General features: G+C 35.9%; 1 protein-coding gene across 2 annotated transcripts in view; it reads right to left on the minus strand.

The window, feature by feature from the left end:
- Positions 1 to 25,365, minus strand: part of LOC120077764 (nuclear-pore anchor) — a 93,083-nt gene that overhangs the window by 27,168 nt on the left and 40,550 nt on the right. For both annotated transcript variants that reach the window (XM_039031771.1, XM_039031772.1), the window contains 19 exons: positions 19,896 to 20,039; positions 19,699 to 19,803; positions 19,505 to 19,618; positions 18,564 to 18,642; positions 8,333 to 8,376; positions 8,179 to 8,252; positions 6,178 to 6,280; positions 5,951 to 6,085; positions 5,782 to 5,880; positions 5,640 to 5,681; positions 5,474 to 5,527; positions 4,749 to 4,928; positions 4,587 to 4,634; positions 1,881 to 1,931; positions 1,080 to 1,163; positions 928 to 1,002; positions 641 to 825; positions 456 to 558; positions 197 to 313 (listed from right to left, as the gene is read on the minus strand). In XM_039031771.1, coding sequence (XP_038887699.1) covers positions 197 to 313; positions 456 to 558; positions 641 to 825; positions 928 to 1,002; positions 1,080 to 1,163; positions 1,881 to 1,931; positions 4,587 to 4,634; positions 4,749 to 4,928; positions 5,474 to 5,527; positions 5,640 to 5,681; positions 5,782 to 5,880; positions 5,951 to 6,085; positions 6,178 to 6,280; positions 8,179 to 8,252; positions 8,333 to 8,376; positions 18,564 to 18,642; positions 19,505 to 19,618; positions 19,699 to 19,803; positions 19,896 to 20,039 — 1,836 coding nt within the window. The remainder of the gene's footprint in view (positions 1 to 196; positions 314 to 455; positions 559 to 640; positions 826 to 927; positions 1,003 to 1,079; positions 1,164 to 1,880; positions 1,932 to 4,586; positions 4,635 to 4,748; positions 4,929 to 5,473; positions 5,528 to 5,639; positions 5,682 to 5,781; positions 5,881 to 5,950; positions 6,086 to 6,177; positions 6,281 to 8,178; positions 8,253 to 8,332; positions 8,377 to 18,563; positions 18,643 to 19,504; positions 19,619 to 19,698; positions 19,804 to 19,895; positions 20,040 to 25,365) is intronic.

Genomic DNA, 25,365 nt, shown 5'->3' on the forward strand with positions numbered 1-25,365 from the left:
AGCTGCTAAGAACTATTTGAAAAAAACAAAAGTCCACTTGACTAAGGATAAAACATAATCCTAAAAAATCCTCACACCTGGTTGAATGTTACAACTAAAAAAGAAAACAATTGTTCAAAATCCCTTAAAGGGATAAGGAAAAATCACATTTGAAGAGCCTTTTCTTAAGCAGCAGAAGTGCAAAGAAAAACATTACATTGTCTGTTTTGCAAGCATCAGCTAATTTACGAAGCCCGGCTGCCTCCTCTTGTACAGAAGCCAAAGCTTGTGATGTTTTTGTCAACTCCTGAATTGTCTCTGACTGGAGAATGACCTGATACAAAGGAAGGAGAAGTCCATCGAGACCTTAACATTCTTGACAAACGAGAAGAATTAAGTAACCACTTCATGTGCAAAATCAAGATGCTTTATTTTCCATTTACCAAATTAATACAAGAATGGACATAATATCTAACCTGTCTTTCATAATTAGCTTGAGCAGTACGCCACTTTTGCTGTTCCCTTTCCAAATCTTCCTTTAAATAAGATATCTGAATTTCCATTTCCTGAATCTTAGACCTATAAAAAATAATTGCTCTTTTGGATGAGTTAACTACACGACAACATTGGAGAATTTCTTTTCTAAAAAAAAATTACTCACGTTTTTGCAGCGTTCTCTTCATTCAGAGCTCTAATATCTGCCAGAGAAGATGCAATAGCCTCTTCCTTCAAACTAGCAGCAGAAGCTATTTCTTGAGATTTTAAAATAGATTCATTTTCAAGTTCAGCAACCCTCTGTCTAAGCTGAAGAAGTTCATCTTCTAATGATTTCTTCATTTTCTCAGCCTACAGATGTGCAACTCAGGTATTGGTAACAACGGAAAGAAAGAAGATGAAGAAGAAGGAAACAAAAAGAACAAATGTTTCCAGTCCTAAGTACAAAAATACCTCAATCTTGAAAGTTTCATGAGCACATTCCATCTGTTTCACAGCTTCTTCATTTACCTGAGCAATGCTCTTGTACTGAAAGATAAAAAATTTAACTCGGGTTACTAAAACGTTTTTCCACAACAAATTATATAAAAATGAAAGTTATGCACCTGTAGCATATGATCTTTACAAGCTTGTGCTTCTTCTTTAAATTTCTGAATCTCTGCCTCTGCTCTACGTAAATCTGTTGCAACCTAGGCCACATTCAACCAGAAGTTGTTAAGACTAAGAACTCTTTCAAATATGCTAAATAAGAGGAACAAACTCTTTCAGATATGCTAAATAAGAGGAACAATAAATCATAAATAAATAATTAGACTGATCAATCTGTGCAAATACGTGCAAATAAGAACTCTTGCAAATATACAAAACAGAAGGTAGAATAAGTCATAAAAAATAACTAGACTGATGAATTTACGCATAAACATGCTATGAGAATGACTCATGGAAGTTGTGAAAGATTTTATCAAATATCGATATAATTGATATAATACAAAATCTAAATGCTTCATGTGGGTAAAAAAACTCTAAACCAAAGCCCAGAGCTTGGAGCTCCTTATAAAAGAAAAACTTGTTTTATTTTAGAAGATTAGTTTAAGAATTACTGTAGATTTATTTTAATTACTGTGGTGACTACGGATTGTAGAATGGATGTCAAAGTTAAGAGTATTTTGGCAAATTGTAAATAAGGAAAGTTAAGTTTGTTACATATTTATTTTAAACTTGTCATTTTTAATGAATCATTAGGTGCGAAATGATAAGAAATTCTAGAAATTATCAAAACTTTATATGTCATCAATTTTCATCATATTAATAGAATAGGTACAGCCTTTTTGGCTAATGTTGTCCAAGCAAATTAGTAATAATCAAAATATATGTTGCAATCACCAATTACTATATGAGAAAACTACCTGATTTGAAGGCTGAGACTTAAGTCCACTCCTATCATCCAACTCAACCACCTGCCAGAAAGATGAAAACAAACAAGAAAAATTACGCTTAGACTGAACCAAGCAATGGATTCCTAAGCTCAGATCCATGCCCTAATAATCATTATCTCCATTATTAGCTCACTGTTGTTATTAGCCTAATACTCATTATTGCACATTGTTGTATTAAGATGCTTCCTTGAGTAATATTACACATTAACCAGAATATGAGTTCAAGGCGCCACCAATTCGAGATGGTGGAAATCTCCTTCACTGTTATGTTCAAACCACATGCAAATACACAAAGTATCACTTAAACACAAAAGTACAATATGGAAGCTTAAATATGAAAACTAACAACGTCAGTTTAAGGGGTGGGACGTGAATTCCCTGATCTGCCCCTCCTAACATATCTATTTATTATTGGAGGTATCACATATTGTTACTAGCCCAGTACTCTTTATAATGCCCAATATTGCTTCAATAGTTCGGAGACTTCAGCAAAAATTACACTACTATTGTTCAAAAGAATCTTCCAAAAACTCCAACACCATATCCATCGTCATTTTTTTAAACAGAAATAATATTTTCCATTGATAAAATGAAAAGAGACTATTGCTCGAATTACAATGAGACTAAATATATTCAAAAAGAAGGGATCAGCAGGCACACCCGATTATCTCAACTAGGTTGACACACCCATTATCTATCATCATTCTTTTAAACAAATTTTTCTTATTCGCATAAGAAAGGATATTGATTTAGGGGCTTTTTGGGTAGATTATCGATTGTATAGAATGCTTTTATTCTTCATTTTGTATTGCTATTTTACTGTTTTTGGTTTTACCAAGGTTTGTTAAGTTTTGGTTAAAATTTTCTTGTAGTTAAGATGTGACCAAGCCCTTTCTCTTTGGGTCTATTTAAAGAGGGTTGATTGTCATTTGAACCATATAATAAAATTCTTCTAAGGTTCTGAAAGAATTGGTTTTCACAAGATATGATTGCTATAAGCTGTAACCAAGACGTCTTACTCTCCTTTGCAAAGGCGCACCCACCTAAGTTGTGCCATCAAAGTTTTATACACGTATACAGTTAAAATACATATCCACTTTTTCAACCATCAATGCAACAAATCTTCTTCTTCTTTTGTTAGTTTTAGGGCTTCAATCAAATAAATATTTTGATGATAACAAACCCAAGTTGTTGCACGGATTTTTCAACCATCAATGCAACAAATCTTCTTCTTTTGTTAGTTTTAGGGCTTCAATCAAACAAATATTTTGATGATAACAAACCCAAGTTGTTGCACGGATGATTTCAATGTTTCAGGGGTGTTTATATTGTAGAGCTCGGAAAGACGATTCAAACACATATGAATCATTTAAATCGGAGCTCAACGAGAAAGATGAGAGTAAAAGAAGATTGAAGGTAAAATCCAATACGATCGATGATGTGGCAATGACCTAGCAAGCATGAACTAAATAAAAAATGACAAGTGGAAGATTGTTGAAAGAGAAAGAGAAAGAGAAAGAAAAAAGAGAAGGGTGGGATCACAAACAATCCGATGAGATTACTACATGTGGCATCCCAATTCAAATTTGACTTTTCATCTTTCATTATAAACAAAAGGGAAAAAACGTGATTCCCCCATAAACCCCATTCCCATTTTTTCCCTTCTTTGTTCAATCTCTTTCCTTTTCTCTTTTTTCCCTTCTTTGTTCAATCTCTTTCCTTTTCTCTCTCCATTTAATCACCGCCATCCATCTCTTTTTACCCTCGATCCAAGTGTTGACTTTAAAACACTCAAATTTTAAAACCAACCAATTTTCATCCTCCTAGCAACTTTCTTGAGAAATCAACCAAAAAAAAAAAAAAACCCAGCAACTAATTCTTCATTTTTCCATCATCCCTTGTTCTCTTCAAAATATTACCAAGGTGATATTTTGAGTTTTAGTTTTTATTGGGTTTTAGTATTAAGGTGTAGGTACACTTTGGGTTGTGAGAAAAAGAAATTTGTTAGATCATAAACCACTAAAAATGAATTGGGTTTCTCTTTAACGTAGACCTAGGTGAAAAAAAAGGGGTCGTGTCATATTTTGTTCTCACCCATGAGAGAATATTCAATGACTCTTGAGCAGTGGAATAGGCAAAGGACTGAAACACTATAAATTTTGGCGTCTTCTTTTCCCTCAACCCCTTTATTTATCCAATTAGTTTCTTTTCTAATTTTTAGATTGCATGTTAGGATTGATTTATGGTTTTGCATAATTTTGATTTAGCTATAAACTTGAATAGTTTACTTGGTGTTAATTTCTTAAACTTAGAAATAACATCTTGAACTAAATTTCAAATTTAGTTGTCACCTTTGGATTAACTAGTCTCATAAAGTTAAAATTCATAGACAATCTTATTCATCCCTCTAGTATTGTCATTAGATCCTACATTTTTTTGGTCAGATACAAGTCAATAGATAATTACGATCAGCACAACTACACTCGCTTATTACCAAAATGACAACAGAAAATTCTACGTAGTTACAAAATGGAGAGACAAAGGAGTCAAGGACTACACCCTCTCAAGAAAATAATAAGATGGGGATTTATGGTTTGAGCCTACAAACACTAGTGGTCGCAAGAAAACAAGCACATTTATATAACTAAAGGAAGCTGAAAGAATTAAAATGTAAACCTGATTATCTGAAGCATTAATTTTCTTCTCTAGATCAGACAGTTTGGCCTGAAGCACAAGAAAAGTAAGTAAATCTAAGAAAAGGAACAATGCTCACTGAAAAACTGTCAAGAAAAGCATCGAACACAGAGGTAGTAAATTGAAAGGGGGGTGGGGGCGAACCTCAGCAACAGCAGCTCTTGCTTCAGCAGTAGCAGTGGCGTGTAGTGCATTTGCTAGTTCCTTCCCCATCTCTTCAACATGACTCATTGCATTCTTTAAAGTCTTCTCACGATCAAGAGTGAGAGTTCGAACATTGTCCCTTTCTTCTTGCAACTCTTTCTTTGCCTCAGCCCATTCCCTCTTCAAGCACAATTTATCATAGACATTCACAAGAGTATATCGTATGAGATATAAGCCACTTTTTGAATTATACACAAGATAAACAAACCTCGACAGCTTTGGTAGAGAGTATGGAATTTTCTACTAACAGACAAATTGAAGGCTTTGAGAACGTAAATCTTACCAAACATGAGAGATATTTTCTCTCGTAAAATATCTTTTTAAAATCAAATCAGAGACATTTAACAGTGCAATCAGACCAAACGAAGGCCTTCATATTCCGTTCTTAGAATATTTACGTGTTTTTAGAAATCTTCTTTTATTCATTAAAGAAGTTGGTATTGTTTGAACATTTTTATTTCTTTTCATTAATCAATAAACAGTTTGTTTCTGTTCCTTTTGAAGGGGAAAAAAAGAAGTTTCTTAGTAGTGGGGCAGCTAGAACTTAAAACTACCCAATATCCTGGGAATACAAACCGTGGGGCTCATTTGAACTTTACAACTGAAGACAATATCCCCTGCTCTAATGAGTAATAGGACAAACAGAAGGGCTCAATTGAACTAACCTCAAGTTGCTTAGCATGTTCCTCCAGTTTCCTCCTTTCTACAACCCTAGTCTCCTATTAGCCAAATGACAATGTATAGATAAATAAAAATCTACGATTTCAATCTCAAAAACAAATAAAATAAAATAAATACAACAGCAGAAAACAAACAAGTAAAATGATCAACCTCATGAACTTCTTCAACACTTCGAATAGTATCCAGAGAAGTCTGCACTCATAAAAACATGAGAACCATTATAAAAGTAGCAAGACCAGAAGAAGAAGAAGAAGAAGAAGAAGGGGGGAGGGGGGAACGATTAGAAACTAACCTGCACACGGAATAATCTTTCAGACAGATTTCGAATTTCATCCTGTGCTCTCTTTTCAGCATTTGATAACAACTCCTTTTCAGACTTTATGACAGACACCTTTAAAATACAGATGTACAAGATGAGAATGGTAACAATCCTCACTTAATGGTTAAGTATAAAGTTTTACCTCAATACTCAATTTCCGGGAGTTTTCATCAGCATTGTGCAAGGATTCTGAAACTTCCCGCAGTTTTCTTTGGTAGTCTACTATAAGTTGCGAGAACTCTACATTTCGAGCTAACACTCCATTCATCTCTACTCTCTATTTGCATAAAAATATGAAAGTAAGACAAACAATACGGACGGAATCATCATCCTGTATTCAAACAAATGAAATCTAACATTTTATGTCACCTGTTGTTCAAATTCCTTCATGAAACTATCCAGTTTTTCTTTCGCGAAACCCAACTCCAGTTCAAACTTGTTACGCTCAGCTCTAACAAAATTTACCTCGCTTCTGAGGAATAAATGTCAACCATGGCTTATTAGCAATAAAATTGAAATGAAGACGAAAAATGAACACCACACATATCACAACAAACAAGTGTCACGATCCATAGTACAAGACTGCCATATCCCACTTAGACTACTGTGTTGTAGTAGTGTTTTTTCAAAAAAAAAATAAAAAAATAAATAAAAAAATAAAAAAATAGATACAAGCCACTTCATTGAATTAATTAATTGAAACTATTGCTCAAAATACATCGATAAATACAAAGATCACTAGAACTATAGGATCAGTGAGTATTGTGTTGCAGTAGTATTGACACATATATACAGCAAGACACAAAACAATTAAAGGAATGGCCATCACACATATCCAAACAAGGATGCTGACCTCTACAAATAAAAAGGAAACTGTGGCAACAGCAGTGTTGAGGACAGAAAGTCACCCCTCCCCAAAATTGATAGCATAACACCCCATAATTTCAGTAATTTTATTTTTTAAAACGAAAATAGAACTTTTCATTGAAGTGATAAAAAGAGACTGATGCTTAAGATACAATAGTTTCGTAAAGAGCAATCGAAAAGCGAACGAAGAGTCAAAGGCGCACCCAGATATCACGAATAGATTAATTTTATATTCAAATATAGATTAATGAATTAAGTTTCCAAGTATTTTGAATAGGGCATTATAATATTTTATTAATGAAGTAGTAATTTCATAATTAGTCTTGAGTTTTAGTTTAAAAGATAAGTACATTATTTATTATAATATTTTCCTAACATAGAAAAGTAGAAAGAAAGAAAGATAAATAGGGAATCAAATTGGATGTTCATTTTTAAATAAATTTCTAAAAAGAAAGAAATAATTGGAAGTTCAATTTTTTAATTAAGAAATGAAATTGGAAGTTGGAATTTGAGATAGAAAATCGTAGTACGAGTTGGAAGTTAGAATTTTAAATAGGATTCGATTAAGGCTCCCACAGTCTTTATAAATATGATCCTGAGGATAGGTTTAAATCATCCCACCCTCAATTAGAAAGGAAGGTTCTGTTAGGCCCCCAATTATTCACATGTGTGAAAGGAGGGGCACCGAAGGAAAATTGCAGGAGGCAAAGTAGAGGAAGGATGACAATTCAGTTATTGATCTTGTGGGGACCAGATGAGAAGTTTAAGAAGGGTTTTGTGTTTTCATTTGCGGTGTGAAGAATTTTGGCTCAGAAACTCAAGGAGAGGACGGCACTCTCAAATTCAGCTGGATGCTTGTCTTTGTTATTTCTATTTAATACTTGTCTTTACTCTCTTTTTCAATTGTTAAATCTTGTGAACTCCGGTTGTTATCTTTCCATATTTCCATATATTGAAGAACACAGGGAATATATTTCTCTGTATATTGCTTGTTGGGTCTTTCTGGGTGCAGGGGTGACTTAGATACCGAAGGAAAATTGAAGACTTCTATTTGCTGTTCACTTTAAGCATTTTTCTGAGCTTTTTATTCAAGATATATGCTTAAATTGGGATGCCTTTATTTCTCTATAATCTATTTATTTCCTTTTTGTTTCATCTTTATTGGGACTGTTTACTTTTTCTTTGTTTCTTATTCTTTAGAGCATTAGTTTTCTTTTCATTTCTTTAATTAAAAGCATATTTTTCTTTTTGTTTTGTTGGGAGGAGGGGGGAGGTTATACGGTGCAAAATCTTCCTTTATCCTTTCCTTAGCTATAAACAGCACTGTATTAAACAAAAATAATCAAATGGCTTTTACTATTACATCCTACCCACCACAATATCCACTTTTGTTGTGGACCTATGGTCGCTTAAAATAAGAAATAATATTAGAGTTTAATTTTCGTTAGTAGTACTTAAGTGTTTGATAGTAATTTGAAACTAAAACAAGGGGAAGCCAATCACCTAGATTTTTCAAGCTCTTCCTCGAGATATCTTATTCGTTTAGCAGCCTGCTCCTGATCAGCCTTTCTGGCTTCCTAAATAATGTTAAAATGAAATTATAAGAAGCAAGGAGTATTACACACTTGAACCTCTCAAATATCACAGCTATTCTAACCTGAGAATCTTCAGCAACAAACTCAAGTTCCTTTCTACCAAAATCTGCAGCACAAAAGATATAAATTTGCTTTTATTTTCTTTCATAATGAGCTAACTTCTCCTTTGGGATTAAAAGATTTGAGTAACCTAAGGGAGAAGAAAAAGTCTATCATGTAAATAAAGAAACTTTGCCCATTCCCATAGCATGGTTTGCTTTTATTGATTTTATTTTCCATTATTAGTCTACAATGAATACCTAGATTGGCATACATATTTTCCAAATAAGAAACAGGCACGGTAATGCATCCTTCAAAGATGTTTCACCAATCCACTTATCATGCCAAAATTTGATTTTTTTTTTTTTTTTTTTTCCACCACCTTGCTTTTAAATGGATAAAAAGCTCATAAGAAAGCACTGTTTTTAGAAATTTCAACCCAAGGCCATAAACAGTCATAAATTTTTTTTTTTTTTGAAAAGGAAACAGCCTTTATTAATCAATAAAAATAGTACAAGAGATGAGTACTTTGATAATAAAGGCGAATACAAAGAATCAAACAAGAAACCAAAGGATCAGTAGGGGAAGAGCAGTCTAATGAGACAATACAAGGAAAATCTTGCAAACGGACAATGTAAAGAACTAAGCTACAAAGATCTAAATTACATCAAAGAAATTAAGACAGTTAAGAATACTAATGAAAGAGAGGCTGCTATCTCTATCGCCGGTGCTTCAATTAGTCTTCCATTTGATAGAAAGGCTGCCAATTTAAACTTATGTCTTGCAAGGAATAGGCTTCAAAGTAATTAGAAAGGGAGCACCAAAGAGAGGTGTTGAGTTTTGTCACCTCAAAGCAAGCAAACCAAAGAGTTTCCTTCCCATTGAACACTCTTTAATTTCTTTCAAACCAGATTTCAACCAGCACTGCTTTTACCCCATTAATCCATAGTAAATTGGAGTATTTCTTCAGCATAGGACCTGAAAGTAATTGTTGTACATTGCTTCTAAAAGAAATATCAAAGACCCAAGAAGTGTTGAAGCAATTAAGGAATTCTTTCCAGCAGTTGAAGGCAAAACAGCAGTCAAAGAATAAGTGTTGAAGGTCTTCTTCAGCTGATTTACAAAGGACATGCCAATTGGGGGAGATAGAATAGCAAGGCAGCTTTTTTTGCAGCACCGAGGAACAATTTAGGGTTCCAAACAGCATTATCCAAACTGTTATATTAACTCTTCGAGGGCTGTTGGACTTCCAAAGACTCTTGTGAAGGCTGGCTGAAATTGGGATGGTCTCAGAAAGGTGATTAACCAGTGATTTAACTGAAAAAGAGCCATTTTTTTTCAAGGGACCAAATGCGAGTGTCTTCCCTATTGGATAATTTTTGCTTTACCAATAGTGCTAGTAGGGATTGGAACTCTAAAATCTCATCATCTTTTAGGTCTCTTCTAAAGTTTGGAGTCCATGAGGAAGTGTGATAGTCCCAAAAGTGTGATACTGAACCGTTGGGAAGTGATGTTAAGCCAAAAAGGGAAGGAAATCTGTCGTTTAACTTAAAAGAATCCAGCCAAGGGTCTTGCCAAAATGCAATTCTGGTTCCATTCCCCATTTTAAAGTCTGCCAGCTCCTCAATATTCAACCAAGATCTTGAGATATTTATCCAAGGGCTTCGAAGACTGCAATGGACCTTGCCAGAAGTGTGCCAACCAAATTGACTGCTACCATGGATACTCAAAATAACTTGACTCCAAAGGGAGGGTTGCTCTTTTAGAAACCTCCAACCCCATTTGGCTAGTAAAGCCATGTTTTTAGCTTTTAAACCTCCAATTCCGAGTCCCCCATCTGCTTGTTTCTTAGAGACTAGCTCCCACTTTGCTAAATGATTTATCTTTCCCCCTATAAAGCCTTCCCAAAAAAAGTTTCTGATGATTCTTTCAATGGCTGAAATCACATTTTTAGGCATAAAAAAAGAGGACATGTAGTAAGTTGGGACGTTGGCAAGGATTGAGTTGCACAAGGTAGCTCTTCCACCTCTTGATAAGTTGTATCTTCTCCATTTGTCAAGTTTTTTATGAACTTTATCAATGACCGGCTGCCAAAACAACAATTTCTTTGGGTACCCGCAAGAGGAAGACCCAAATATATGAAAGGAAAGTGTGTTAATTGGAAATTCAGCCTTGAAGCTACTGCCCTCAACTTAGAATCTTCAATATTTAACCATGGCAGATTTTTCCCAATTAACTTTCTGCCCCGAGCACCACTCAAACAAAGTAATAGAGTTTTTAAGATTGTCTAGCATGTCATCGTCGTACTTACAAAAAAGTAGAGTATCATCAGCAAACTGAAGAATAGAGAGTTGAACCTTGTTTTTTCCAACCACAAAGCCTTCAAACAGCCCTTTTTCTTGGATTCTGGCAACCAAAACACTAAGCAAGTCGCTAACCAAAAGATAAAGGAAGGGGGATAAGGGGTCACCTTGTCTAATTCCCCTTGTAGCCCTAATCCTTCCTCTTGGCCTTCCGTTAATGAAGATGGAAAACATTGGATTAGAGATACAACCCAAAATCCAAGATATCCATTTGGGGTGGAAGTTCCTTTCTTTAAGGGTTTTTTCAAGAAAATCGCAATCCACTCTATCAAAAGCCTTTTCAAGGTCAAGCTTTAAAATCCAACCCTTTTTCTTCTTATTTCTGTAGTGTTCTACTGCCTCATTAGCTATTAAGACCGGATCAAGGATTTGTCTCCCTTCATTGAAACAACTTTGAGTTTGACTTATAAGGCTAGGCATTACTTTCTTGAGTCTTTCTGCAAGTAGTTTAGCTATAATCTTATAGATTATAGTAGATAGGCTAATAGGTCTAAAGTCTTTCACTAACACTGCCTCTGATTTCTTCTGGATTAGGCAAATAAAATTTTCTTTGATACAAGAATTGAGCTTTCCATTGCGGTAAAAATCATCAAATAAAGTCCTTTAGTAAATCCCAAAATTTTAGGATAAATTCAATGGTGAATCCATCCCGTCCTGGAGCTTTGTTTCTCCCCAACATCTTTACTGCTTCTTTAATTTCTGCCAAATTAAATCTGGAAATCAGCCCCATATTCTGATCTGAAAAGACCCTTGGCCATTTCAAATTCTGAGGTATATATCGTGATCCTTGACTTTTTGAGTAGAGATTACTGTAAAAGTCGATAATTAGGGTTTCCACTTCTCTGAAAGTCTTTGTAGCTTCCCCTTGGCCATTGACTAATTCTGTTATTAGGTTTTTCCTTTTCTTGGCTGCAAGAAAACGGTGGAAAAATGTTGTATTTTCATCACCCAATAGTAACCAATTCAGTTTGCTCTTTTGAATAAGATCTCTTTCCTCTGTTTGGTAAAAGAAAATTAAATCTGCTTTTAGGGAGATTCTTAAATCTTCCTTAAGAGAGGGTTCCTCTCGAGACTCCATGATCATATCTCTTTTTCGGATTTCTTCTAGTAGTGCATCTTCATTAGCTTTCTGCTGCTTAGTTTTTTCAACATACCATCTTTTAAGGGCTTGTTTTAGTTTTCTTAATCTGAATGAGAACATAAAACCAGCCTACCCTTGCTGATTCTCCAGGCTTAGAGCTCGTTTAATAATTCTGCAACACTCCTTATTAAGTAGCCAACTATTACAAAATCTAAAAGGGAAGGGGCCCCATTCAACAGCTCCAGCTTCAAACAATAGAGGAAAATGATCAGAAATTGGTCTAGCTTGTCTCGAGACTCTTGAATTTTCAAAAATATCATCCCAATTACTTGTGATGAAGAATATGTCAATGAGTGACCTTAAGACTGTTTCTCCTTCTTGTGACCAAGAGAATCTTCCATTTGACATAGGAATTTCAAGTAGGTTTGTATTTCTAATGAAATTATTAAATTGTCTGATTTCTCTAGTTGCTCTTCCTACTGAAAATCTTTCTTGTCTTCTTCGAATACAGTTAAAATCCCCACCAATACACCAAGCACTATCACATCTTTCTGCTAATGAGGTTAATTCAACCCACAAATTTCTTCTTTCACTAAGACTGTTTGGTCTGTATACATTGGAAATCCAGCATAATTTCTTACAAATGGTGCTGCACTTTAATGTTAATGAGAATTCTGCCTTGAAGACCTCCAAAACTACAATCTTGCTTTCATCCCACAAAAAGAGAATGCCCCCTGATCTGCCTTGTGATTCTACAAATGCCCAGCCCACCTCCTTAGAACTCCAAATGCTTTTTATGAAAGGGAGGTCGAAGCTGTCCTTTTTTAATTCTTGGAGTAGAACAACATCCGGATTTATTTTCCTCAGTAGTTTTTTTTATAACTAATCTTTTAGTTTTATCTCCAAGGCCCCTAATATTCCTTGAAATGATCTTCATTTGCTAATTTTGTATCAGAACAATATCAGAAGGGCAGTAGGCAATCCTGATTATTCCAGGACAATGTCACAAATATTTAAGAAAGAGTTGAGCTCTTGGGGTAATTCGGCAAGGGTTGGAGGGGTTAAAGTTTCTGAATCTTGTACCTCCTCATTATGGAAAAGCAAATTCAGGTTTAATATGGCATCTTTTTTATCTTCTAAGCCCTTGAATTTCAAATTATGATCCTCAAAGTCTAGGTCTTCACTGCTGACACTAACTATTGAGACTTCATCAAAGTCTTGTGGTAGCTTTCTAGAATCAGAGATAGGAGATCCTTGCACATAAAGGAAAGAAGGATCTAAGTTTTTACCCAACTAAGGAGTGACTAAAGAAGGAAAAGGGGGAGGATTTACTGACCTTTCTGACTTGTCAAGAGGGACTTGCACCCGGGCGCAACAATCTTCCAACAAATCAGAATTTGCAATTAAAGACCATGTTTTAACAGTGGAGCTTCTTCTTCTTTCGAAGTATTTGGGAAATGGTTTGAGAAGGTGAGAGCTTCGGCTATAGAGGGCCTCTGAATCTCCTTCCAAAATCTTCAAGGACTTATTCAACTTCCGGGGAGGTAAACTGAACAGGGGAAGGCTCTTCCTCTTTTGAATTTAATGTAGGTGTCTCTTCGATATCATCTGAGCAGCCATTTACTTTTAACCGAGGGTGATGCTTCAATTTCCTCGACTTTTCAAATGAAATTTTGTTTACTGTCGAACTGGGATATGTTTTCACGCAGGGTGGTTGGTCTTTCTCCCGAAATGCTGGTAGTTTTTTCACTTTGGGGCCAGGTAGATCTGAAGGTGAGAGGTATAAGACAGTCGAATTAATTTCCTGTCCTTCCAAGGAATTTGAACCGTCGGGTCTTTGGCTTTTTTCTGGAATAATTATTTTAGGAGGGCTTATAGATGAAGTGTTTTTAGTAATAAGTAAAGGAGTGACTGATGGAGTAATCGAGGGAATGGCTGTTGGACTTCCCGTGGGAGAGATTTGGGTTTCTATTGCCTCACTCCTCATTATTCTCTTCCTTCTCTCTTCTTAATGAATTCTCTTCCTTCTCTCTCCACATGTTCACACCTAACCGGTTATGGACTTCGGACAGAGTGACTTCTGATTGGCCAGCCATTTTTTCTGGCAAGCTGCCTCCACCTTTTTCCTGCAAGTATGTCCCCTGGCCTAACTTTTCCGGCGATCTGACATTGTTTGCATCTAGAGGATTCATCAATACCTTTGAAAGCAGGGGATTCCTTACACAATTCGTGTGATTTACTGTTGTATCAAGAAAAGACCAATCTTCACCTGCACTTGAATGGTTTAAGCCTTCATCGATCTTAACCTAGTTTAAACGAGCTAAGTCAACCGGGTTGTGGAAGTCATTTTCATCCAGAATTCTCTTAGCTTTTCTTAGAGGATCCAAGAACTCTATATCCCCAAAGTGTAGAAATATATTACCTCTGTTTTCCTCTGATATTTCTATGGTTGCTGGCAGAAAACCACAAATGTTCTTCTTGACTTTAATCTTTGCTTCAGCCACATTGAGTAGATTTAGTGTTTCAATTGCAATGGCTTCTAATCCTCCAAAATAAGTACCTATTGCTTCAAATGTTTGCTTGCACCAATAATCCAAAGGCAGGTTTTTAATGGATATCCACCCTCTATATCCTTTTATTGATCTTGGTCGGCTGTGGAGAGATTTGTTCCATCTTTCGAATTTCAGGTGTAAATGCCCTACTCTTTGCCATCTTCCCGGTTGTTTCTATTAAGACTTCCAGATTTCCTTTTTCCAATTTAAGTAGAGCATATTCTGCTGATAAAGGGTTAATTATAACATTAAAATTGGACCAAGTCTTAATTACCTTTGAAACTTCCAGCCATTGATTGGATTCGAATAGCCTTGAGACTATCCATAAGTTGCTGAAATCTTCTTTAAGTACTTCTTGATTTTTTTTGGTCCAAAATTTTGCCTTGCTCTGATTTTTGAGAGCCAGAACATGAAGGGTGCTCTGTTTTGAACTGTTTATCAGGCTAGTATGTTGAGACAGGGGTGGTGATGATGGATATGCCTTGGGTTTTTTACCTCTTACTATATCCACAAAACTAGTTGAAGGCTTCAGTTGGTCTTTCAAAGCATCACTTTCTTCTTTTAATTTCAGGGATCCGCTTAGCATGTTAACAAAAGAGAGCCAACCTAAATTAAGGTTACCTGATGGAACATGAATGAAGAGTCTTCCTCCAGTCGCCGGCCAAACCACACATCTTATTAGCCACCTTGAAGAAACACGAATTTTTGAAAGCTTCATTACTCCATAAGTGTCTTAACCACTTTTGACAAAGAAACTGGATGTTGGGAGTTTCATAAGAGCAGAAATGTTCTCCACAAACCACAGAAGCTGTGATGTAGATAAAGATATATGCTTCTTGGCTTCCACGTCTTCAATGATGAAATTTTCTTCTGGTAGGTGAGCACAGAAATGGACTTCATTTATCCTGCAGCTAATGACTTCCAAAGGAGAGTTAAACGGCTGAGCTGGGGAAGTGGAGTTAAGGATCTTGGGTAAGGAGGTTGGGAGGGGGTTTAACTTGGCCATGAAGATTGGGTGTGGAGGAAGGCAAGAGGACAGAAGGAGAGTAGTCAGAGGCTGATCAGAGGGGTGAATAGGCCGGAGCTAGAAGGGGATGGTAGAAGGGGATGGGAAAGGAGAGGGGAGAGAGGAGAGAGCATTTTCTATGGAACAAGATTAATAACTTCCATTGAGATTAAAATGAAAGAATACCCATGTCATAAATACTATCAATAACCAACTTCCATAGTGCATTTTCTTCCATTAAAAAGGGTCATAACTTTTTTAAATTTTTTTGGAAACAAAAACATAATTTTTCATTGAAATAATGAAATGAGACTAATGCTCAAACTACAAAAGAGGATACAAAAACATAAAGCTACCAGAAGGGCATTGTTCTTTTGCTGCAAACTGCACACTCTCAGACCCTATATTGAAGAGGAAGAGAAGTCCAACTCCATTTAACCAAATGGCTTCCTTTCTATCTGATAAGCTTCACCCTTCCAAAAAAAGTTCCTCACAAATTTTTCCATGTCAACTATCACCTTAATAGGCGCTTTGAAAACTGAAAAACGGTAGATGGGCAAACTATTCAAGGAAGAGTTTGATAGTGTAAGTCTACCAGCCTTTGATAGACAGGTGTGTTTCCACTTTTCTAGCTTAGCTTTGAACTTGTCTAACATAGGAACCCAGAAGCCTTTTGATCAAAAATTACCCCCGAGTGGCACTTCCAGGTAATTAGTTGGGAGCTCTTCCATTTACAGCCCATCGAAACAACCCAATCCATCACTTCATCCTTAATAACATTTAAACCCACTAAGAAAGTACCTTCTGCAATGTCAATTAAGAAAGCACCTTCAGAAAAATCCTTAATAACATTTTCTGCGAGGAAGGAAACAGTTTTCCGCAATGTCAATTTGCCTAAAATGTTTTAATTCTACCGAAAGATGTAGTCCAGAGGATCAATAGGCTTTTCAGCAACTTCAGCTTCTCCATGAATCTATAACCAGGCCACCCTAACACGTGCATAACATCCCACCAATTTTAAACAAGTGAACAAAAATATGGATGATCAAAGAAAATATTTTCAAATTTAAAGGGGATGGGGGCCCCACTTCTGCCAGCCAAAGGACATAAACAAGGGAAATTACTTGGAAGTCCGGCAGGAAAGTCTCAATAGGGACATCTCCTTAAAAGGATCAAGTTTTCAAATTCTCTTTTAATTATTTCTTTATTTTAACTACATCTAGGAGCTCGTATCCTAAGAATATAAATTTCTTTTTATAATATCAACAAGAAGCTATATTTTATTCAAAAATAATAATAATAGAGATGGTTTTTTTTTTAACAAGAAAAGAAAGTTTAATGTTATAATAAAAAGAGACTAACGCTCAATATGTATAAATTCTACGAGGAAGTAAAATTTTTTTAAACAAAATTGAAATACAATCTCAAACGATTACAGTAGAACAACAAAGCATGGCAAATAAGACAAATATCATGTAAAGAAAATCAACACAAGATTAAGGAGGTATTTGGGACGTTGGCTTGGTTTAGCTAGGCTTGAGTTTGTAAAAATTGCCCAACCCACTTTTATATAAATTTTTGTTTTGGAAATAGAAATTGTGAATTAACACCGTAACTTGGAAAAAAGGGGGAAAAAATAAAAAAGAAACAGAAAGTTGGATTTTTTTTTACTGTCTAAATAGTTGCCACCATATTATTTGTTTTAGAACTTCAAAATAGTTCTCCATAAAACGAAGAAAAAAGGACGGTGGAAAAAAAAATAATAAAATAAATAGGTGCCAAAAAGTTGCAAAATATACTTTTACTTAATTGTGTTCACATCTCAAATTGCACCCTTCTTTTATTCATTTGGTCCACTGTGTGGTCAGGGAGGGAAGAGACATATTTTGATTGACTTCCCTCGAAAATCATGTTGCTCTCTTTTCAATAGGGAAGCGATGGATGTGGTCTCTTTTCTTTCTTTGCCGGAGGGTACTCCTTTAGGCGTGGGAGAAAAGATGTGAGCATCCAAAGTCCCAATCCTCTAGAGGCTTCTTGTGTAAGTCTTTTTTTGGTAGTTTGGTTGATCCTTCTCCTTAAGAGCGTTGGTCTTTTCGGTGCTTTGGAGGATTAAGATCCTTAGGAAAATGAGGTTCTTTACTTGGCAAGTTTTACATGGTCAAGCTAACATAATGGATCGGCTTGTGACGAAGATACCCTAGCTTGTTGGACTTTTCTTTTGTATTCTTTGTTGGAAGGCAGAGGAAGACCTCGACCATATTCTCTAGCTTTGTGAGTTTGCGAGTTCCATTTGGAATTTATTCTTCCAAATTTGTGGAATCTTATATACTCGTCACAGAGATACTAGTGTTATGATCGAGGGGTTCCTCCTCAATCCGTCTCGGCAAAAGAAAGGTATTTTTTTATGACTTGCAAGGGTGAATGATCTTATGGGTTTTGTAGGGTAAGCAGAATAGTAGGGTATTTAGAGGAATGCAAAGGAACCCTAGTGAGATTTGGTCCCTCACTCGCTTTCATATTTCTCTGTGGGCTTCAATTGCAAAAACCTTTTATAATTATTCTCTAGGCTTTTGTTACATAGACGAAGCTCCCTTTTCCTGGGGTTGATTTTTTGTATGCCTTTCTATCCTTTCATTTTTTAAAAAAAGTTGTTTCCATAAAATTTACACTAAAAAAATGAGAATTGAGACTCCTCTGATGATTCAAATTAGGAAGAAGTTATGCCCAAGATCTACGAACACATAGCCTTTGAAGGGTCAACACGAAAATTGAAAGGTATGGAAGAAGAATCTGAAATCCATGCAAAAAATTTATAAGCCATAGGAAGATGTGAAATTGCACCCGTCCGAAGCTATCCCACTAACAATCAATCCCCCATGACGTAACAAATGAAGTATGTGTCTACCATTAATACCCTAAGTGAAACCACAACTAAGAATGAAGAGAAGCATCAAAAAAACCATCTAGCAAGCTTCACAAACACAATCTTTTGACAACCCAGGAAATTCATGACAAAGAAGATAGGTTCAGGCCTACTTTTTTGACACAACTCACGCAACACAATCCAAAACTAGTCCCAACAGGGTTCGGTGGATTGCACCTTAGTGGTGGTTAGAAAACAGCGCGATCCAATTCAAACATCATCCCTAATAGCTTGTTGATGTGCAGTTGATTACCATCCGACAAAATTATGGGTTTTTTAGGCCAAATAAATGCAACTCAAATAGCATTAATAAGTATATAAAGACAAACCTAGAGCACCTCCAGCAGACAGAGAACGAGGCAAATTACGCTTATGCTCCTCTTCATATAGCCTTTTGTACATGGAAACCTACATTGATCATAAAGCACAAAGATTTTCCTAATGAGAAAGAAAGAGCATAAAATATCCATAAATAAATCAACAGGTAGGGACAAATATAAAAAAAAAAAAAAATATACATATATATATATAATGGAACCAATCCCATATCCAAAAATAGAAAAAGAAAAGAAAATGAGCAACAATTTTATTTTGAGTTCAATAACATTTCGAGCTAGGAAATTCAAACATCTGATCTCTTAGTCAAAGGTATATGCCTAAGTTGACATAAAATTAACAGCAACGAAGGACTAAGAATACATTGAAGGGACAGGCAGCAGAAAAATTGATGTAGAGTTAATAAACCTCTGTTGTAATATTAATTATTAAAGCCGGAACCTTAATTTTAGAAGAGTAGTTATACTTGTAACCCGCTGCCTAGGTCATTAAACCAACTTACTGGTTCAGCCGGTCACCCTCATTATGTATAAATAGGCTTCCATTTAATGATATATTCAGACTATTCTCTTAAGTTCTTGGTGTATTACATCAAAAATATTATAAATTCCATCAACCAATTAGAAAAAGCACAAAATCTAATGCAAATCAACAATGCCCTCAAACTTTCTCGTTGAATTTAATGCAACACAAACTTGCAAGTTTGCAACATCTAAATATATTGTTTTCCTCAAGATTCCATTAAACAAGTCCCATGTCAGACGTAAAGTTACTAATCAAGCCATGACACTAGCCAAGAATCCCAAGATTTAATAAGTCTAGGTGAAGCTATATTTGAGGATTTTGAGAACCAAAAAAGCACTTGATAAGAAATAAAACAAGAAAACAGGAAGGGACGGGACCATCTAAGAAGTGATATTCAAGACAAACTCACGGAAGCATGAAGGGACTCAATCATCTGTCCCTGCTCTTCAACTTTTTTTAACACTGCTTCAACTCTAGACGCAGCTTCTTGAGTTTTCCTTTTCAGTTCAACCTCCAAGTTCTCCTATTTTTCCACAATACTCAGGATCTTGCGATAAAAAATCACAGGAAGAAAGCAATCGGGAAAAAGAAATGGTGACAAACCTTGAAATCAAGCTCTGCATCTTGAAGCTGCACAGAAAGTTTACGTACAAGGCTTCTAAGCTGGACATTCTGTTCAACTAATCCATTTATGTCCTTGAAGGTTAACTGCTTAAATTATTTACCAGAAAGATATTAATAATTGTGCAGTACTAATATTAATTATTTTCACGTTGAGAAATATTCAGCGTGAGGCATACAAGATATTCAGAAATAACTCTATCAGCATCAGATTCCACGTTGATCTCTAAGGACGTAGTTTTTGAAAGATTCTCAAGAACATCATGTCCTGCATATCCACAGCGAAGTTGCACATCTCGACATTCCTTTAGAAGAATTGTAATCTAAAAATGTTAATAAAACCGTGGTTAGTGATGGTACTGGAACAATATCAAGTACACAATAGAAAAACCTTCAAACAACACTTCATCATGTAGTGGTAAATAGTATATACATGACTGCTTCCAAATTGTAGCAATAGAGCATCAAAAAGAAAATTGTACACAGTTCTCAAATATTTATGCACAAATGGCACTGTCGGTGACTCAGCACATCAAGGGAACACTTCGCAGCAAGTAATATACATATATAAATATATACATACATATATTATATTATATTATATTATATTTTATATACAGTGATAAGAAACAATTTCACTGATGTATGAAATTACAAAAGGAAAGGGGAGAGAGAGTCCCCAAACCAAAGGAGTTACAAAAGAGAATCACAACTATTAAGATTTGAAATATTTAGACAATTTACACCAAGAGATAGCAATATAGATTACATGGTCTAAGAAAACGTGGAAGTGTTCGACTTTTTTGTTGAAGAGACGGTTGTTATGTTCGAGCCAAATCACCACAAAAAAGCTCTAACGAACTGTTTCCAGAGAAGGCCCTTTCTACCCTTGAAAGGGTGGCTGTCAAGAACAAGGTATAGAAAATGGGTAACATCATTAGGAAAGACCTGACACGAGTTGAATGCACAAAGAATGTGGTTCCAAAGCTTCTTGGAGAAAGGGCAGAACATGAAGAGATGACTTTGGTTTTCCATGTCATTCTTACAAAGGGAGCACCAATAGGGTGAAAGCGTCACTATGGGGAGGCGGCACTGCAGTTTGTTGGAAGTGAGGACTGCTTTATGAGCAAGCTCCCAAAGGAAAATTTTAATTTTTTTTAGATATTGGTCGGATTAAATAGCACCTGTCGGGCCCTCATATAAATTGGTGCCATTAATGGATACAGTCTGTACTTCAACAACAATCTAATTTTATAATATGAAAGTTCAGATGGAAAACACCATTCAGCAACAATCTAATTTTATAATCTGAAGGTTCAGATGGAAACCGTCACTTCAAATATCTCTTACGCACATTAGAAAAGAAATCAACTGAAACAACTACAGATTTATATGTAATATTGTTCATCCCAGCCCAAAAAACATCTCAAGAGTAGAATAGGAAAAACAACCTTTATATCAAATGATTTGAAGACATAAGCCCAATGTCTTATACTACTAAATTCACAACTCGGAGGACAAATGATATTCAGGTGATAGGGGATTGATTGAAAATTCTTAAAAGGATTTAACCAATTCCATAGGAATTCCTTCACAATAATCATGAGCATTGATTCAGCAACTCCCAGAAAGATGCAAAAAAACAAACAAACAAAAACAAATGATACAAGGATCGTAAAACAAAATACTCCAAGCAAAAGAAAGGCAGAAAAGGCGACGCTATAAGCCAAAAAACAAATGGCTGGAAAAATAAATGCTCCCCAAAATCAGCAAAGGCCTTGAATGAAGAAAGCATTAAATGCATTAAAAAGAATGCACCATGAAGAAGCGTTGAGTCGAGCAATCTCAAAACGAACCCACCAAGCAGAATATTAACATGACAGACCCTTTGAATTCTCAAACTGAGGATGCTTCCAACAAAAGCAAAACTTGCAACTTTACATCCTGAGCTATTTGATTGTGGAACATCAAGACAAAGAAATGTCACCCACTCAAAAAACCTCAATCAAATAATCAAACTTGGAAGGGGATTGAGAGGTGTAAAACTCTTAGGTTTGAGAAAGAATCAGAATACTTTATTCATTCACCAAAGATATGAATATATACAAGTGTACAAAGCATAAAAAAGAAAAATATCACAAAATATTTACAAGAATGGAAAACCCTCACTATAGAATTATAACACTCCCCTCAAGTTGGAGCATATATGTTAATCATGCCCAACTTGTTACATAGATAATCTATACGTCTTCCATCCAATGCTTTCGTGAAGATATCTCCTAATTGTTCTCCAGACTTCACATATCCTGTAGATACCAACCCATGTTGAATTTTCTCACGTACAAAATGACAATCAACTTCAATATGTTTAGTCCTTTCATGAAATACTGGATTAGAAGCAATATGAAGTGTTGCTAGATTATCACACCACAACTTTGTCGGTGTGGTGATTTCAAATCCCAACTCAACAAGAAGTTCATATATCCAAATCAATTCACACACAGATTGTGCTATTGCTCTATATTCTGATTCTGCACTTGAACATGACACCACATTTTGCTTCTTACTCTTCCAAGAAATCAAATTACCACCAACAAAAACACAATACTCTGAGGTTGATCTTCTGATCAACTGTAGGGCATGACATATACTAACTCACAATACTTACCGAATAGGCTATGTCGGGTCGAGTCACTGTAAGGTAATTAAGTTTTCCCACTAACCTCCTATATCTTTCAGGATCTTTTAGCAATTCTCCATCTTTTGTGAGCTGTAGGTTGGGCATCATTGGGGTACCACATGGCTTAGGTCCTAGCTTTTCTGTTTCAGTCAACAAGTCAAGTACATATTTTCTCTGTGATAATAGAATTCCTTTCTTGCTTCTTATTACCTCAATTCCTAAGAAGTATTTCAACATGTCCAAATCTTTTGTGTGGAATTGACTATAAAGAAAGGTCTTTAGAGACTAAGCATCATCACCAGTAATCACAATATCATCCACATATACAACTAACAAGATGACACCACATCAGATCTCTTAAAAAATACTGAATGATGTAACCTGCTCTTCCGCATTCCAAAGCTTTCAATCACCTAACTAAATTTACCAAACCAAGCTCGTAGGCTCTGCTTTAATCCATACAAGGATTTATGAAGGCGACACACCAATCCATTCTCCCCCTGAGCAAAAAACCCTGGTGGTTGCTCCATATACACCTCTTCTTGAAGATCACCATGAAGAAATGCATTTTTAATATCAAGTTGATGTAAAGGCCAATGATTGATTGAAGCTAACGAAATAAACAACCTCACAGAAGCCATTTTTGCTACAGGAGAAAAAGTATCAGCATAGTCAACGCCATAAGTTTGTGCGTAGCCTTTCGCTACGAGGCGCGCTTTTAACCGAGCAACAGAACCATCAGGATCGACTTTAACTACAAACACCCATTTGCAACCGATAGTCTTCTTTCCTGCAGGGAGTGAAACTAAATCCCAAATACAATTATCATCTAAGGCAGTCATCTCCTCCACCATTGCGGCACACCAACCAGGATGAGACAAAGCCTCATGAACAATTTTCGGGATGGATATAGACTCTAAGGATGCAATGAATGAACATGTGGAAGGCGACAAATGGTTATATGAAACAAAAGAAGAAATAGGATGAGCACATGTATGTTTACCTTTACGAAGAGCAATAGGAAGATCATCACTCGTTTCTGGATCCAATGACGAAGAAGACTCTGGTACAGGGCATGGAACTGAAGGAGGTTATCCTCGAGTATAGATTTTAATGGTGGGTGGAAGAGTAGAGGTAGCCACAGGTAGAGATGAATCAAGAAGAGGATTGGAAGGAGAAATAACTGTGTAGACAAGGAAATCATCCTCTAATTCCTTATGCTCCCCCTGACTCTTATTAAGACGGTAACGAAAAAATGGGGTATGTTCAAAAAACATGATATCAGGAGAGATAAAATATTTATTTAGACTAGGACAATAACACCAATACCCCTTTTGGACATGGGAATAACCAAGGAAAATATATTTTAAGGACTTTGGATCCAGCTTGGTATGCTAAGGCCGAACATCCCGAACAAAGCAGGTACAACCAAATATTTTGGGTGGAATGGGAAATAAATGTTGCGTGGGGCATAAAGTACGAAAAGGTATCTCACCCTTAAGAATAGTAGAGGGCATGCAATTTATTAAGAAACAAGCTGTGGAAACAGCATCAACCCAAAAGGATTTTGGAACATGCATCTAAAACATCAAAGCTCTGGCTGTCTCAAGGAGATGACGATTCTTTCGTTCTACAACCCCCTTTTGAGATGGAGTATCGACACAAGAAGATTGATGAAGAATGTCATGGGCATCTAAATAAGACTTGAGTGTATGAGAGAAGTATTCCTTAGCATTATCACTCCGTAGGATTTTAAGAGCACCACGAAACTGAGTTTGAATTTCAGCATGGAAGTTACGAAAATGAGAAAGTAACTTAGAACGACTTTTCATTAAATATAACCACGTAACACGAGAATAGTCATCGACAAATGTAACAAAATACCTAAACCCTCCTTTGGACTTAACAGGACATGAACCCCAAACATCATAATGGACTAATTCAAAAGGAGCACTAGCTCGTATATTGACTCGACGATACGAACTCAAACGATGAAATTTAGCAAACTGACATGACTCACAATCGAAAGAAGACAAATGTTAAAGTTGTGGATGAACACTCTTCAACACAGAGATAGACGGATGACCTAAACAACAATGCTCTTTAAAGGGAAACGACACGCTAGAGCATGTGATGGCCATAGGTGTTTGTGGTTCAAAGATGTAAAGACCTCCAAATTCCTACCCTTTACCAATAGTCTATTTCGTCGTAAGATCCTAAAATAAGCAATAACCAGGAAAAAAGGAGACACAACAATGAAGATCACGAGTGAGTTTGCTAACCGAAATCAAATCAAACGAGAAATGTGGTAAATTTAAAATTGATAACAAAGAAATTGATTCAGTGAGATGGACAGTTCCTGATCCTAAAACAAGAGTAGAAGTTCCATCAGCTATAGTGACATTAGGTGAAGAGGTAGATGTTCAAAGGTTAGAGAATAAACTGGGGTTACCTATCATATGGTCTGTAGCGCCAGTGTCAATGACCCATTTTGACGTGGAGGAAAGAAGGCATTTAGAAATATTACCTGTCTCTGCAATGGTCGTAATGGGAGTAGAAGATGATGCCCTCAATGACTCTTGATACTGCTGAAATTTAGCAAACTCCTCTACAGAAATCGTAATTGACTTGTCAAGAAAGGCTCACTGGTTGTTGTTGATAGCATAAAGGTTGATATTTGTGTGTTTGTCTTTGACATCATGCTTGCCAATGGAGAGCAACTTCTATACATCCCTTTATTCCAAGGCTATTGGAGTAAGGTCAATCCCTTCCAACCTGCAATGGGCAAAAGTATCAAGAAAGCAAAGCAGTCAACTTGCAGCCAACTTTACACAACCAGAAATTGGAAGTGGAAATTGTTGATGGAAGGTGGTGTATAAAATTAGAGGGTGATCAATTAATGATGTTAAGGGTATCTTGTTGTCCAGATTGCAAACCATTCCTTTTATGATCTCTTTATCAAGCCTCTT

Source organism: Benincasa hispida, chromosome 5 (assembly GCF_009727055.1).
Source record: "Benincasa hispida cultivar B227 chromosome 5, ASM972705v1, whole genome shotgun sequence".
In the NCBI taxonomy this organism is placed as follows: domain Eukaryota; kingdom Viridiplantae; phylum Streptophyta; class Magnoliopsida; order Cucurbitales; family Cucurbitaceae; genus Benincasa; species Benincasa hispida.